Source organism: Procambarus clarkii, chromosome 28, assembly GCF_040958095.1.
Source record: "Procambarus clarkii isolate CNS0578487 chromosome 28, FALCON_Pclarkii_2.0, whole genome shotgun sequence".
Taxonomy (NCBI): Eukaryota; Metazoa; Arthropoda; class Malacostraca; order Decapoda; family Cambaridae; genus Procambarus; species Procambarus clarkii.
In genome coordinates this window covers 11,476,974-11,493,683 of record NC_091177.1, presented here as the reverse complement: position 1 = coordinate 11,493,683, position 16,710 = coordinate 11,476,974, and the positions used below count along the sequence as shown (strand labels likewise).

The 16,710-nt window shown below is 40.2% G+C and overlaps 2 protein-coding genes across 3 annotated transcripts in view; both read right to left on the bottom strand.

Moving 5' to 3' along the window:
• Window positions 1–11,480, bottom strand: part of LOC123754971 (uncharacterized) — a 46,927-nt gene extending 35,447 nt beyond the window's left edge. The window contains exons 1-2 of one of the 2 annotated variants that reach the window (XM_069332884.1): window positions 11,439–11,480; window positions 11,040–11,150 (exon numbers count right to left, since the gene is read on the bottom strand). The gene's annotated coding sequence lies outside the window, so the exon portion shown is untranslated. Of the gene's footprint in view, window positions 1–11,039 lie in introns of both variants that reach the window. The other variant, XM_069332885.1, reaches the window with a different exon arrangement.
• LOC138369419 (secreted effector protein PipB2-like) lies at window positions 117–566 on the bottom strand. Its single transcript, XM_069332657.1, has one exon. The coding sequence runs from the start codon at window positions 564–566 to the stop codon at window positions 117–119; it is 450 nt and encodes a 149-aa protein (XP_069188758.1).
• Window positions 11,481–16,710: the final 5,230 nt, after the last annotated feature.

Here is a 16,710-nt window from a genome sequence, read left to right as displayed (position 1 = left end):
TGGTGAGCCCGTAGTGGACTTACCTGGCACAGGAGCGGTGCTCTTGGCGCTTGGGAATTCTTGCACTCTTATGTATGCAAACTAAGGTGACATGATTGAGAAAGATGCGCAGGACACTAAAGTGTTTGATGAATCTTTGCCCTGATGTCCTCACCTGCACCAGATGCATCAATTATGTCCACACCTGCACCAGATGCATCAATTATGTCCACACCTGCACCAGATGCATCAATTATGTCCACACCTGCACCAGATGCATCAATTATGTCCACACCTGCACCAGATGCATCAATTATGTCCACACCTGTACGAGATGCATCAATTATGTCCACACCTGCACCAGATGCATCAATTATGTCCACACCTGTACGAGATGCATCAATTATGTCCACACCTGTACGAGATGCAACAATTATGTCCACACCTGTACGAGATGCAACAATTATGTCCACACCTGTACGAGATGCCCCAATTATGTCCACACCTGCACGATATGCAACAAACATGTCCACACCTGTACGAGATGCCCCAATTATGTCCACACCTGCACGATATACAACAAACATGTCCACACCTGCACGAAAATAAAACGACGGATTTCCATGAATAATCCAAGCTAAAAGCGCGACAGCTTTAAGGAATTAATTTCAATGTGAAACAGATTACTTCTGAATAATGTAGCATCTTCTGAATTGATTGTTGTGTCCATGTTCTTGGTGTCAAAATTGGCCTTAATCCACACTAGTCCCCGGGTCTGTGTGTGTGTGGTGTTGGGGTAATTGATTACCTGAGTCTTTGTCCCTGTATAAAAGTGGATTAAAAGATGTCTCTGTGAGCTGTTAGTACTTTCGGCTGGTACATTACTACTGTTGTTACTACCACCAAAAATTATAGTATTAATACTATACTACTACAAAAATGGTGATATTACTACTATTTCTCCTTTAACTTTACCTCTATTGATATTCAGTTCTCCCTTCCAGTGATCCAGGGGTAAGAACTACAGTGACAAATTTATAGAACTGGATCTCACAGCTTTGGCATAGGAAAGGTAAATGGAGTGACATGATTAAGACATGAAAGATCCTCAAAAGGATTGGCAGGGTTAAAGAAAGCCAAGTACTCAGGATGGAAAATAGCAAGACAATAGGGGCACCGGAAGAAGTTTGAGACTAAAATTAGAAAAATAGATGCAGTGGAACATTTAATGTGAGAACAGTAAAATAATAGGATAAACTGCAAGCGAAGATAGAGTAAGTTAATTCATTTCGAGTCTAATAAATTCATAAGATAGTTGAATTTTTAGCGTTAATACAATTTGTACAAGTCGATAGCTAGATATACAGGTCCCAGGCGTTGAAGACCAGCCCAGAAAGCGTAAATATACACTCACTTAAACAAGAGAATACAATCACACCGAAATAAAGTATACAAATACACTGGTAAGGATCAAACACATGCCTCATAATTCATTAATCATAAAGAGCGGAAAACAAATATTATATCCTAAGAAATGTTTCTGGTTGGTATAATGCCAACAGTTCAGTTTCCTGCTTGGGTCAGACACCTTTTGTCTACTGCCTCGGCCAGACAGGGGGCGCCCAATCGCCAACTTGGGCCTGATGGGGTCCTGTCTCCTGCCGGAGTCAGACAGAGCCCAACACCCTCACTTGATCCTCAGTCATTAAAAGTTTGCAGAGTCTCTCCTTGCCGACTTTTATATGACACTTTCCCAAGATTGTCCCCGAAGTTGTCCCAGTGTGCTCCTTGTTATATACTGTACATTAGATGTACCAATAAGGGATATATATATATATATATATATATATATATATATATATATATATATATATATATATATATATATATATATTATATATGACACACTGACCCTCACTGTCTATCCCAGTACTAATACCACTCCACCATCGTGCATATTGGGTACAGTTTTTCATTAAATCCTTGAACATGCTGGGATTGCACTGAGCATACATGTGTGAGACAAAGCTTGGAAGGGACACCAAGCTGTAAATCACTAAACTCTATAACCCCCCCCCTCCTTCTCTATATACAGCTACAAACTTACATATAAAAATAAAACCTAAATAAGTGTCAGAATATTAAAAACAAAAGCAAGGCAGAATTTCGAGGAGCTGGATATCTCTCTGTAGATACTGATGGCTAAGCACACTTCACACACACACACACACACACACACACACACACACACACACACACACACACACACACACACACACACACAGAAAAAGACACTTTACCCCCAAAATAAAAAGGCAACACCGTTCCAAGGCAAACAATAAGAGGTTAATCCCTGAGCCGTGGGTCCAGGCACGTCTCCTGCCTCCCACCAAGACTTGCTGGGAGGTCTGATGAAGCCGACACTGCTAGCCAGACGGAGACACGCAGAGGGACAGGGGGTAAAGGAGAGGGACAGGGACAGGGGGACAGGGGGGTAAAGGAGAGGGACAGCAAGATATACAAATTCACCAAGCAGTAAAATAGGTACCCCTGGAATTAGGCAACTGTTGTGGTTTGTGTCTTGTGAAAGGTCAATAGTTCGACCTTTGATATCTAAGTACAGGCTTCCTGACCCCAAACAACTGGAATGAAAACCATGTTGTGTTATTTATTGCTCCTCTTGTACAACTTTAACCTATATTATTATTTTATTAATTTTTAAAGCAAATTATAGTTCCAGGTTAGTGAAAATGGATATTTTAGGCCACGGATATGTAAGGTTTCTAACCACTAAGATCCGAGGAAGCAAACATCACACTATACACACACCCTCCCCATCCCCCCCTCACATCATACACACACACCCTCCCCATCTCCCCCACACCATACACCCACACACACTCCCTGTCCCAATTACTGTAACCATTTTCACTACACACTCTTCACTGAAGAAAAATCTTCACAACCTCCCTTTCTCATCTCTCTCTCTCTCTCTCTCTCTCTCTCTCTCTCTCTCTCTCTCTCTCTCTCTCTCTCTCTCTCTCACACACACACACCCACACAGACACCCTTCCGTGCATAAATTACGTAGGATATCATGAGTCTGTGGCATTAGATATCAAGGATAAATTACCTGAAATATCCCGGGTTATCGTGTCAGATACACACCCCGCCACTTCCTTACCTCTGTTGGTTCTGATGGCAAGTCTTTGCCTCACTTTGCATGCCACAGTCAGCTTTAAGCACAAACACCTCGTTCTATGTCAAGGCTCGGCTTTCCTCCCCGCTGCAGGCAGCTTTAACTTTACCTTTATAGACGCTCGCACTTCCAATAGTATTTCACACCTTTGGGTAGATGATGATTCTCGGTGTCACCAGACTGCGAGACGGAAACACGAGGGGTATAATTGATCCCTTTCATCTATTCCACTGGGAAAGGACCTCCTCCTCTTCCCCTCTATTAATGGGAGGGGATTTCTACCTTTGTTTTGTTATTGTGAAGGGTCCTCCTCCTCCCATCTGTCACTGGGAGATCTCTGCCTTTCCCTCTGCCGTGTCAAATATCAACATATCCCGAGTAGATGCATTTAATTTTTATAGATACTCACATGACTAAGTTCCTAGTTAATTGTACATATTTTTCCTGTTAATTAAAGGTTCTTCAGGAGGATAGCTACAGTGGTCATGTTTACGTTGTCTAAAATCTTTAGATTTCCTAGGGTACTGTTTACGTTTAAGGGTTAATGTTAATTATTTCATTATTATTATGGTTGTCATATAGGCGTTTAAGGGGACAGTTTGATAGCGAATATCTCTATCTGAAGGGTGGAACACGCGGGTGGAACACACAGGTGGAACACGTGGGTGGAACACGCAGGTGGAACACGCAGGGGGAACACGCGGGTGGAACACGCGGGTGGAACACGCAGGGGGAACACACAGGTGGAACACGCGGGTGGAACACGCAGGGGGAACACACAGGTGGAACACGCGGGTGGAACACGCGGGTGGAACACACAGGTGGAACACGCGGGTGGAACACGCAGGGGGAACACACAGGTGGAACACGCGGGTGGAACACGCGGGTGGAACACGCGGGTGGAACACACAGGTGGAACACGCGGGGGGAGTAGATACCTGCCGCTCCTTGAGTAAACTGTTGCTCTGTTGTTGTTATAGATTCACGTTAATCTCCTAATCTCCTATTTTGTGCTTTAGTAATGTGTATTTATGTTTGTAGGTTAGATTAGCATTTTAAAAGCACTACAATCACCTTCTGTGGTTGATTGTTCAATACATCACTGAATTATATGTTTAACAGATCTCTCACCCTATCCATGGAGGACAGAGGAAAATGTATATATGCTGGCTAGCATTGGAAATGTGAGGAAACTTTTGTGATAGAAAATAATAATAAAAAAAGTGCTCTAGTGAGGGGAAACTTCATGGTCCTATGGCCCACCTGAAACAAGCATCACATAACACCAGAATTAAAATTTTTAATTGGAAGAGCCTTCCAAATTATATTTTCTATAAATTTTCCAAATTTTCTCCTTTAAGTAAAAAAAAATCCTTCTCCTGGTTTCCAAAAATCTAAGATAATTTAGAAATTATTATTAAGTGTAGCCAAGACGTCAATATTTTTTTTTTATAAACTGTATATTTGAATGAAAGCCCCAAATATTATTACGAGATTAGGATATAGTGAACATATGAGATTCCCATAAGTGATATATTTCAGAATAATACCGTATATGCAATTTAAATAAGACAAGAACTGTTCTTCAAATCCACTCCTTACATTGTTGCTACCACTATAAGCTCTTCATAAACAATCAGCCTAGTTTGGATCTAATGGCCTATTGCTGTTTGAATTCCTCTGTAATCCTTTTTAATCATTTGTGAGCTTTTGTAATCCTCTGTAATCCTTCTATCCAAGCAGGCTGAGGGTCGCTTTCATTTAAATATCTGCCTCCACCTAGCCTGCTTTAAAAATAATTACTTTTAATATGTATGAATGAGGCGTGAGCTTAATGGAACGCCTGCTAATTAAAATGCATATTACGAAATCTAAGTAATGCAAACATGTCCTAAAAATTAAAATTAATATTTAGATTATTAGAGTGTGGACAGAACATGCAAGTTGAACTGATCACGAGAGTCACAACACACACAACTAAGTTACTTCAACTGCAACGTTAGCAAGACAAAAGTTAGAGAAAACCTTAATGTAACTGAAATATTGAAAATCTCATTAGAAACCTTAAAGTTTTAGGCCACATCCTCTTAGACTAGATGGTTGAGCGACGACTTCGCGACTTGCATGGTTGGTGTTCAATCCCCGGTGTTCCAAATGATCGACGTTTCTTCATATGTTCACCATATCCCAGCTCATTGGTCTCATATCCCAGCTACTTGGCCTCATATCCCAGCTCCTTGGCCTCGTATCCCAGCTCCTTGGCCTTATATCCTAGTTACTTGGCCTCATATCTCAGCTCCTTGGCTTCATATCCCAGCTACTTGGCCTCATATACTATTTTCCCCCCTACCCTCTCTACGGTAAGGGAAAGCAGACTGCATAAAAAAATGTAGCTAATAATCACATATTTACAAAGAAAAAATAAATCAACAGGTCACCCTAGGATGTTAAATCCTATAAGGCTCACTCTACTTAAAATAAGAAGTAAATTAAAAACATAGACAAGGACCCCTTAACACCTCAGGGACTCAGAACCGTCTATAATCGACGAGGTTTCCTCAGATGAGAGCGACCAGTGTTATAAAGGTTTCTACAACAGAACAACCTACCATGACTGGACGGTCGAGCTAAAGAATGAAGACTGTGATGAGACTCCCTTAACATTCAGGATGACGAATTGGAAGAGACATCACTCACTGAAAAATTTTTAAAAGGAAACTGAAGTCGAGGGAGGTCAAGCATAAACCATTTAAGAAAATACAACATGTTTCTCAATTTTCCTCCCTTCAAGTAGGTCGGTGTTCAATCCCCGACCATCCTATTGGTCGGGCACCATTTCTTTCCCATTCCCAACCCGAATCCTTATCCTGATCCTTTCTAAGTGCTATATAGTCGTAAAGGCTTGGCGCTTTCCCCCTTCTAATTCCCCCCTCTCAACCTTCCTTCCGAGCATCTCCCCTGTCCGGCACTCTCTCTCTCCCTTCTCCAATTTTATTCCCCCTTTCTTCTGCCCCCTCTTCAAACATTCTATTCTGTCCCCTTCTCCTCCTCTCTCTCTTTCTCTCTCTCTTCAAGGGGAGAGGAGGGTGTGAGATACCGATATATCTTTAAGTGTGGCACTAAAACCGACCCCGACTGACCTATGACACTCCCATACCCCACAAGCTTCATGTGTATAAGTCCAGTGATGCCAGCCCCAAGCCTCTGGCTTCCAACCTTGGACAGACAAGCAAATAAACAAATACAATGACATTCTCTCCTATTGATACAAATTTGCTGGCGTATAAAACGATAAAACGCACCTATTTTTGCGGGAATATTTCCGATAAAACAATTTAAGGTGTTTACAAACACCTTAAATTGTTTTGTAAGAGAGGGGCGGGGGTAGGACACATAAACTGTGTCTATAAATATAATATGTGTTCGGTTGAACAACAAAATAAGAAAAATCATGCGTCCTATTCGCCAGCAAATGCGGTGTAAAGTTCTGATGACCTGCCTATCCTCTGTCTCCTATCCATCTATCCATCGGGGTCATTATCGTCACTAGACACGCCACGAGAACCTTCGTGGACGAGTTCCCTCATCTCTTTTAAGTCAACGAACCGCAGTTGACAAGATTATAATCAGTTCACATTCTGGAAGGGGATTCAACGCTATCCTATTTCGACGAATCTTTCATGTCCCCCATTTTTATTGGCGGCGTCTTCTAGTATATTTGTGACCCCACAAACACACGCACGCAATATTCTGCTCGACGTAGGCTGAATCTTACCTGTTAGTGTCGAATATAGCGGTATATCTTACCTGTTAGTGTCGAATATAGCGGTATATCTTACCTGTTAGTGTCGAATATAGCGGTATATCTTACCTGTTAGTGTCGAATATAGCGGTATATCTTACCTGTTAGTATCGAATATAGCGGTATATCTTACCTGTTAGTGTCGAATATAGCGGTATATCTTACCTGTTAGTATCGAATATAGCGGTATATCTTACCTGTTAGTGTCGAATATAGCGGTATATCTTACCTGTTAGTGTCGAATATAGCGGTATATCTTACCTGCCAGTGTCGAATATAACGGTATATCTTACCTGTCAGTGTCGAATATAACGGTATATCTTACCTGTTAGTGTCGAATATAGCGGTATATCTTACCTGTCAGTGTCGAATATAAAGGTATATCTTACCTGTCAGTGTCGAATATAACGGTATATCTTACCTGTCAGTGTCGAATATAATGGTATATCTTACCTGTCAGTGTCGAATATAATGGTATATCTTATCTGTCAGTGTCGAATATAATGGTATATCTTACCTGTCAGTGTCGAATATAATGGTATATCTTACCTGTCAGTGTCGAATATAATGGTATATCTTACCTGTCAGTGTCGAATATAAAGGTATATCTTACCTGTCAGTGTCGAATATAATGGTATATCTTACCTGTCAGTGTCGAATATAGCGGTATATCTTACCTGTCAGTGTCGAATATAGCGGTATATCTTACCTGTCAGTGTCGAATATAACGGTATATCTCAACACGTGTCATACCCCTCGTGTCGTGGGTGTGTCATGTTGTGTGCTGGAGTAGAACACTATAGCCTTACATAGTGTAGTCTGGCAGATGATAGTTCAGCATATTAGTCTACTATTGTTATAATTATTGAATTCTTCATTAAATATTTTAAGGACCAGAATCCTAAAGTTATATTAAAGTTAAGTCATATTAGAGGAATAATTAGATGGTTTATCGTTCCAGCGATGTGAAAAGTGATATAATTATAATCCTGTCATAAAGCAGATTTATGGTGTTAATATCTTTCGCTAATTATGTGTTGTAGTGAACGTAGCAATTGCAAATTATGCTAGAACGACGTGTTTGAGCGTGAGTGTGTGTGTATGTGCGTGTATTCACCTAGTTGTACTCACTTAGTTGTGCTTGAGGGGGGTTGAGCTCTGGCTCTTTCGGCCCACCTCTCAACTGTCAATTTTTTGTTTTGTTTTCTTTCAAACACGCACACACCCAAAGTTACACACTAACTCCCAGGTACCTATTTTGTTCCAAGGTGAATAGATGCATCAGGGTGAAATAAACTCTGCCTATTTGTTTTCGCCATCACCAGGGATCAATCCTCGGTCTCTAGGATTACGAATATGGAGCGCTGTCTACTCAGTCACCAGACTCCTTGTGTGTGTATGTATGTGTGTATATGTGTGTGTGTGCTCACCTAGTTGTGCTTGTGGGGTCAAGCTCTGGCTCATTGGTCCTGCTTCTCAACTATCACTCAACTGATGTGTGTGTGTGTGTGCGTGTGTGTGTGTGAGAGAGTGAGTGAGTGTACTCACTTATTTGTGCTTGCGGGGGTTGAGTATTCACGCTTGTTCGCACTTGTGTTGCTCACGTGGCCCCACAAAGTGAAGTGATTCGATGAAATAACTATGCCCAAGCTTACCACCAAGTGCCGTGTCTTACCACCAAGTAGCTCCAGTCCTTAAATCATCAATATCCGGACACCACAGGCTGCTCTATCTACAGACTTCTCTACCACCTTACCTATCCTTCACCGCCTTACCTACCTTTCACGACGTTCTTTACCCATCTATATCATCCCTACCCTCTACCACCTGCACTGTCGTTCACTGCAGTCAGCAGTCTGATCCTCGGAACTCTCCCCGATTACTCCTCCTGACGTCAGCTATAAAACTACGATATTACCGATAACTTGATTAAGAATTTAGATTAAGAATGACATTTTATTGTGATTTCCCGTCGACTTAAAGGATGTCACAACGTCCCTGACAACGGTAGCAACTGGGATAGCCAGTCACAACGTCCCAGGCAACGGTAGCCTGGGATATAGACGTATCTGGCAGCTTTCTCAAAACCCAAATGTCGAGTACACAATGTGTCAACTTTGTGAAAGAGAAAACATGCACTCTCTTGAACATTATATTGTAGAATGTCCCATACTGACTGACTTTCGCCCTCCTGGGCTAAGGTATACTGAACTCTGTAGTTACTATATGAGTACTGGAACACTTGATGATATATTGGACTTGTATCCAAAATTGACCATGTAATGTATCAATCATACAATGTATGTATGTGATGTAACTATATAACCTGAGCTTGTAAAAGCACCTTCATCACCTTCAGTGATTAAGTGCTTAATTGCACACTAGTTTCTTTATCAGCTACCTCACCCTGTCAGGGTAAATGAGACAAATGTATGTGAATGCATGTATGTGTGTATATATGTATGTGTATGTGTGTGTGTATGTATATGTATGGGTATAAAGCATATATGGAAGCTGATCAGAATTACATTTCACCTTTGTGAATGTACATTAATGACACTATGTAAAAGACACATCTAATACTTTATGTAGGGCGTACGTAAATCTGTGTATCTTTGTATTTACGTATGTAGGTTAGCTTAGCATTTTAAAAGCACCGAATCACCTTCTGTGGTTGAGTGTTCAATAAACCCTTGAACTGTATGTTTAACACTTCTCTAACCCTGTCCATGGAGGACAGAAGAAAATGTATATATGCTGGTTAGCATTGTAAATGTGTGGCCACGTCTGTGGTAGAAAAAAAAAAAAAAAAAAAAAAAAAAAAAAAAAAAAAAAAAAAAAAAAAAAAAAAACGGTAGCAACAGCGAGTTGAAAACAGTAATGCGTGGGGGGGGGAGGGCAACGGTAACAATGCGACATCAATTTTGAGGTAACAACGGACGCATGTATTATCTAATATATATATAATAAAGTGGGTTATCCGGCTATGCCCGGGTCTCTCTCTCTCTTCCCACCCTCGTCCCCTGTCCCCCCTGTCCCCCCTCTCTCTCCCTTTCACATTTCACGCCCTCCACCTCCTCTCTCCTCTCCTCTTTCCCCTCTGCTCTTACCTCCTCTCTCCTTCGCTGGCTTCAAATATGTCCCTTCACTCTTCGAACATCTCCCAGTCTTTTCCTTGTCTCCCTATCTCTGTATGTCTATCTCTCATTCTAACTTGTCTTTTCACTATATCTTTCTCTCTCTCTTTTATAAAAATATATAATAGTCTACTATTGGTGTGTATGTGGTCCACCGGTTGGAGAAGCCTAATAGTGTGAAATATTACAAAATATATTAGTTATTCATTTGCTTTGAGAAAGTTTCGGGGGATTGTAAGTCTTTGAAACCGTGGGAGGATCATCTATTTTATGCTACTATGGCCAAAGTATGAATAGCAGTCAGAACATTTGTGCTAAATTTCCTAAGATCAGTGAATAATGGTGTATATTACTTGAGTTATTTTTAACTGTTCTTTTCAAATTATTTAGTTAGGTGGAGCAGAGAGGCAGTGTTAAATATCGTCGTGAGGGTCAGAATGTGATCTTGTGAATGCACGTTATTACCGTTTGAATTCTTGCGACCCCTACCAGCCTATGTCCGTACCGTGCCCGAGATCACTTCCCCTGCAAAGTTGGTGAGGCTAGCTCCAAGCACCTGGGGCCAGATTCACGAAGCAGTAACGCAAGCATTTACGAACCTGTACATCTTTTCTCTGTCTTTGGCGGCTTTGTTTACAATTATTAAACAGTTAATGAGCTCCGAAGCACCAGGAGGCTGTTTATAACAATAACAACAGTTGATTGGGAAGTTTTCATGCTTGTAAACTGTTTAATAAATGTAACCAAAGCCGTCAAAGATTGAGGAAAGATGTACACGTTCGTAAGTACTTGCGTAACTGCTTCGTGAATCTGGCTCCTGCCTTCAGCCTTGGACATAATCTCATATGGATAGTTTGGGTGTTCTCGTAATTGATAAGTTTTAACGTTTACAAATTTACAATTACAATATAATTGTACCTACGTATTTAGACTGACGATCCACGGAAGGCGACGAGTGATTCTCGGATATCTTGAAATCTTGTACAGATGATAGCCCAGTGAGAAGAGCTGAAAGCTTCTCTTTGTTCATTCACTGTTTAAAAAAAGAGACACGTTAAGTTGTTATTGTAAAGTGTTGCCACTAAACTTGTCTGTCGCACGTGCTGATAGTAATGTCTGCGTGAAGAGATGAGGCACGTGTGTGCTAATTTAGAACCAGTAAGTGCACGTGTACTAGTTGAGAACCAGTAAGTGTACGTGTGTGCTAATTGAAAACCAGTAAGTGTACGTGTGTTCTAATTTAGAACCAGTAAGTGTACGTGTGAGCTAATTGAGAACCAGTAAGTGTACGTGTGAGCTAATTGAGAACCAGTCAGTATACGTGTGTTCGAGGTGAGGGCTGGTGAGTGAGTGCTGGAAGGCGTGTCTGTCGACGCCGCTAAGTTTCGCCTGAGGGAGACAGATCAGTTTTTGACGTATTTTAATATTAACAGTCACGCAATGTTTCCTCTCGTATTTACAATAATTAGTTAATGAATGGACGGTAGAAGGAGTATGATACGATGCCATGTCAATAAACTAAGTATTACTTATATTCTGGGATTAAAAGATATACTTCAATTATTTTATCGCTCAAGTGCAAACCATAACTCATTGGTAGTTGGTGGGGTACCGTGCCGATTCGCTGTACTTCGCACTGTTAATTTTCTTTCGTACGATTATTTTAGAGTGGCATATTGTCCTTTAATTGAACTACAAGTTGTTACAAATATCTCAAACAGTTCATTCTTTTTTTGTAGTATAAATCGATTAATTTATCTAACTGTTTTGATTGTTTATTATAGATTAATACTGAGTTAAATGCATAATTACATAGTGGTTTGGTGAACGATAGTTCCCTTTTATTTCCCATACTGGCTGGTGTTGATGTGTCAGTCAGTGTGTGCAATGGTTGAGAATAACTTGTCAGAATTACTACTATTCATTTCTTATTTAATAAATATGTGAAGTTAGAGGCTCAGAGGCTCAGTGAAGCCTCAAGGGTATATTTAGTGGGAGGTGTATCGATCCTCTCGGTGTATATACACTCAGAGTTTCTTTAGTCCTGGACATTGTCCTGGACTGAAGTATACTTGTTGGTCATTTAGCAATTGCGGTGGTCTTATTAATCCTCCAGAGGTTGATAGGCGTTAAGCCCATCACCAAAAAGGCGTTTCTGGCTTCTGACAATGAATTATTTGGCGTTGAAATGGAAAATGATACATATATTAATAACGTGTCAACTAAAGCCATAGTTCGTTTTCAAGCCAAATATAAATTTGTGCGGATTTCATAAAGTCACTTCGTACAGCTTTACCATAACATAGAGAGATAAAGAGAGAAGGGATAAGTTATGGGGAGGCTTCCGGGCTGAGTGAGGCGACATCAAAGTAACACAATGTGACCCGGGTATACCTTCACCTACGAAATAACTCTCAGTAACCTTCACCTTCCTCCTTCAGTGTCGTAGAAACGTTAACATTTCTGCAAGACTTTGCTGCCTCGACACAAATTTCCGGCGTACAATTGAAGTGTCAGGCGTGAAGAATTCATTTTTCTGGCACTGTTGTTGTTAAGTTGTATAAAAGATATGTTATAGAAGAACCACTAAATTAACATTAAACAATGTAAAGTAGCATTGTTTAATTTTCAATGTGGGGGTTTCCGCATACTTTGATCTTTGTTTTCATGATCGTTGTTGCATACAAGATATGTTATTTGGACTACTCACTTGATATCATTATAGCACACACGTCTATAGTTACTGTAGTGACAAGATTTTGATACGGTCTGACTTTTTATAAAGCGTTAATGATTGGATTCAAATGTCGAATTAAATCCTTTTAACTGCTTATCAAATCTTTGATTGACTGCTGCCTCCATTTCCATTTAAGTTATCACTCCATGAGTGATAACTTAATGACTGCCTAATTTCACCTTTTTTGTGTATTGGTCCTTGCATAATATTTACAAATAATTGTGTGCTCGAGTTTAGAGTTTTAATTTATTTGATGCTTAATAGTTCAGGCAACGTCTATGTTCACCCCATCAAGCTTAATGTAGAACGAACAATAATCAGTTACTAATATAACTAAATCAAAAGTCAATAGGCGAAAAAAAAGAATTATCACCCAGTAAGACGGCAGTTAAAAATAAAATGAAGTGAATAAAGGAGCGATATGTAATGCTATTAAGTCAGCAGTCAATTAAACAACATTCAATTTAGAACTTAGCTATAAGCGATTTGGTTCTAATTTAATCATATCAAAAATAGTGTGTAGACCTTAACACTATTACAGTATACTAAAGCCGCAGTTTACATTGTTGATGTCGCTTCCAGAGGGTTATTAAGACCGTGATAATACCTTATCAACCAGTCCTAATCACAGTCGAGGAATACTGTAAACTCTACAACACACCCAAAGTGGTGTATTCAGCAATACAAAACAGAATACACCTCCTTCCCTTTGGATCATAAACTCACATGAGAGTCACTGCTTACATTTGCTCTAATCCTTTGAACCGTTGTTGTTGTTATAGATTCAGCTACTCGGAACAAGTTCCAGGTAGCACGGACTATGGTGAGCCCGTAACTTACCTGGCCCAGGAACGGGGCAAGTAGCACGGGCTATGGTGAGCCCGTAGTGGACTTACCTGGCACAGGAGCGGTGCTGAATGTCAGTCCCTTTTAACCGTCACTCAATCCTTGGGGCAGAAGATGTGCTAACGTTCACTTTCAGCGGCCCTCTCCATGGTGTATCACCGGGTTTATCCACCAGATACTGCCGCCAATATTCAGTAATATAGGCAGCTCCTCGGGTGTTGACTGGCTAGGACCAGAATATATATTTTAGAATTTGTCGCAGTTAATATTTCCCTCTGTAAGGACGTGTACAGAGATCCCTACAGACGGGGATAGGATGGAGTATGAGCAGAGTAAGAAGGATGTGAGGATGAGGAAAGGAATCCGGACTTTTTTCGGTCAAGAGGATCTTCTTATCCCTTGCTCGATCAACTCTCTCGCATCTAATATGTCGCATTTTGTACGGAAAGGATCAATCCGTTATAAATGCGACTTATTGGTAACATATATAATATTCCGTAATATTGATATTTTCTACGGATCGGCCTCGATAGACTACGTTGGTTGCTCGCGTTTGTACAGTTCAGGTTGGGCAAAAGAGTTTCATTTTTTTTCCTGAGTGACAAACTGAGAAAGTCTGGCTCAATAACCAACCGAGAACTCTGTGATCATTTGGAGAAATTAAGACAAATCGTTTTCACGGATTTCTCGCTCGTGGGATTACTTTGATGTGGTTATGGCTACGATTGATGCCGACGGTATTGATGACGATGAATTGTATCCCAGTGGAACGTGTGTATGAGAGACGTGGGAGTATTTGCCAAATTAGCGTCGATTTTTCTGGTATCAAAAGACATTGGATTTGTAGCATTTCCCATCAATCAAATATTTAATTTCACGTGAACTAATCCACTGTCATGTGAAAATGATGCAATAAAATTTAAACTAAATTAATTACAGTATTTTTATATTGCACAGAGACCATAGCGGCTTGCTAGTTATAATTTATACAATAAATAATTAGTAAAATTAATTACGAATAAGCTAATTTGCACAGATTTTTTTTAGTGCATTATATATGTGGCAAAACTGAGCAGGTTTTTAGAAATATTAAAGCCTATATATGCTTTTTTCAGTCTGTGTATCGTGGAAAAGTGGTAATATTTTCCTCTGTGAGAAGAATCCTTTATATGTAATATAGAAGAAAAACATATTAACAAATTGCTTGAAAAATACGTCGGACTGAGTTTTCAGGTATTTGTGTACACAAGATAAAATACAGATGTGCTGAGGTTCGTCCGGCCACTCTCGTGAACCATAACAACGGATCCGAGGTCAAATTGATTGAATCAGGATTTATAAATCCAATTTGGAGACTCTCCACTCTCAAAACAGACAGATCTCACACATAATTTGGCTAAAATATATCGACAATTTCTAACTAAATTATCCCTGATTCGGTAATACAACAGAAGTCAATATAAAGGCCAACTAAAATTTCGGGAACAACCAGAAACTGGTAGCCACAATTCAAGGCGCTCAGCTGTCATTAGTCTCATGTTGGCTGTACTATTTTCGAGGACATCTCCAATCACTTGGGCTGGGCGGTAGAGCGACGGTCTCGCTTCGTGCAGGTTGGCGTTCAATTCCTGACCATCCAAGTGGCTGGGCACCATTTTTTGTCAAGTCAACTGACTATATACAGGCTCTAGTACACGATTAACTCCAGCTTCATTTAGTAGCTAACGAGACTGTAACTTGACGTAGAATAACATCTCAAAGGTTGCAATTTCACTTAGGAATATCTTTGTTATTCCTAATGATCCCCAGTCGGCGTTTTAAAGAGAGAGAGAGAGAGAGAGAGAGAGAGAGAGAGAGAGAGAGAGAGAGAGAGAGAGAGAGAGAGAGAGAGAGAGAGAGAGAGAGAGAAACAGAGAGGTGGGGAGGGACTGTGGGCTGAGTAAGGATAATGAGAAACAGAGAAACAAGGTGAGACTCAGCCCAAAGGAAACAGTTCCCAGAAGCAGTAAGTGGGTCTTAGCTGACCCAAGCCTCGTCTGACCATCAGTAATCCCACCTGCCTCTCCGGAAAACTTGTTTGAAATCTGTTTCTTCATAAACAAAAGCAAAAACACTTTTGGTATATAAATTGTATGTCTTACTTACGTTTGTTTTTTAATATATTTCTTACTACCGTTATAATGTTCTTGATCCCACGTTCCTCAGGTTGTGAACAAATGTTTCCACTGGAGCCAGCATTACTTATATATTAAGAAACCTAAATAAGGACTCATTCAGAACACTGTATGCAACATATGTGAGACCAATTGTGGACATATGCAGCTCCAACATGGAGTTTACATCTCGTCAGAGATCAAATTGAGGCTGGAAAAAGTTCAGAGCATTGTCTAGAATGCTGTAGGACTTGAGATCACAGTAGCGACTAATAATAATAATAATAATAAAACAATGATAAAAAATGATAATTTTATAATTAATAGCACAATTACAATAACTGTTATTATTTTAATTATTATTATTATTATTATTATTATTATTATTATTAATAAGTATAATATTTTGTACCAAAGTCAGGAGACGAGAAGCTCAGAAATGGGAAGATTTGGGAAGAAAGTCTCATATATTGCTTCCACTTGCAACGAATGTCTTGTTTTCCTGGGCTGTTGTTCGCTGACGGTCGCTCGCTGTTAACTTCAGGTGGTTCTTGATGGTCTTATATCCGACGCTAGTTAGGCTCCGTAACTACCCTTCCGGACCATTTTTATACTAGGACGGCCACACTTGCTACGAGAGTGTTCTTGTTGTGTTTTTGTTTGGAACATTGTGTTGTGGAATGTTTTGTTGGAGCTGTCTTCTGTTTTGTTGGTTTACCGCTTAGTCTACGCTACCTCCTCCTTTCTGACACTTATCTTAGTTCTCTCTCTCTCTCTCTCTCTCTCTCTCTCTCTCTCTCTCTCTCTCTCTCTCTCTCTCTCTCTCTCTCTCTCTGTATCATCTGTTCTATTGCGAT

Bases quoted from the DNA above. Each gene is read 5' to 3' on its own strand.
- LOC138369419 (XM_069332657.1), bottom strand. From the start codon at position 566: ATGTTTGTTGTATATCGTGCAGGTGTGGACATAATTGGGGCATCTCGT.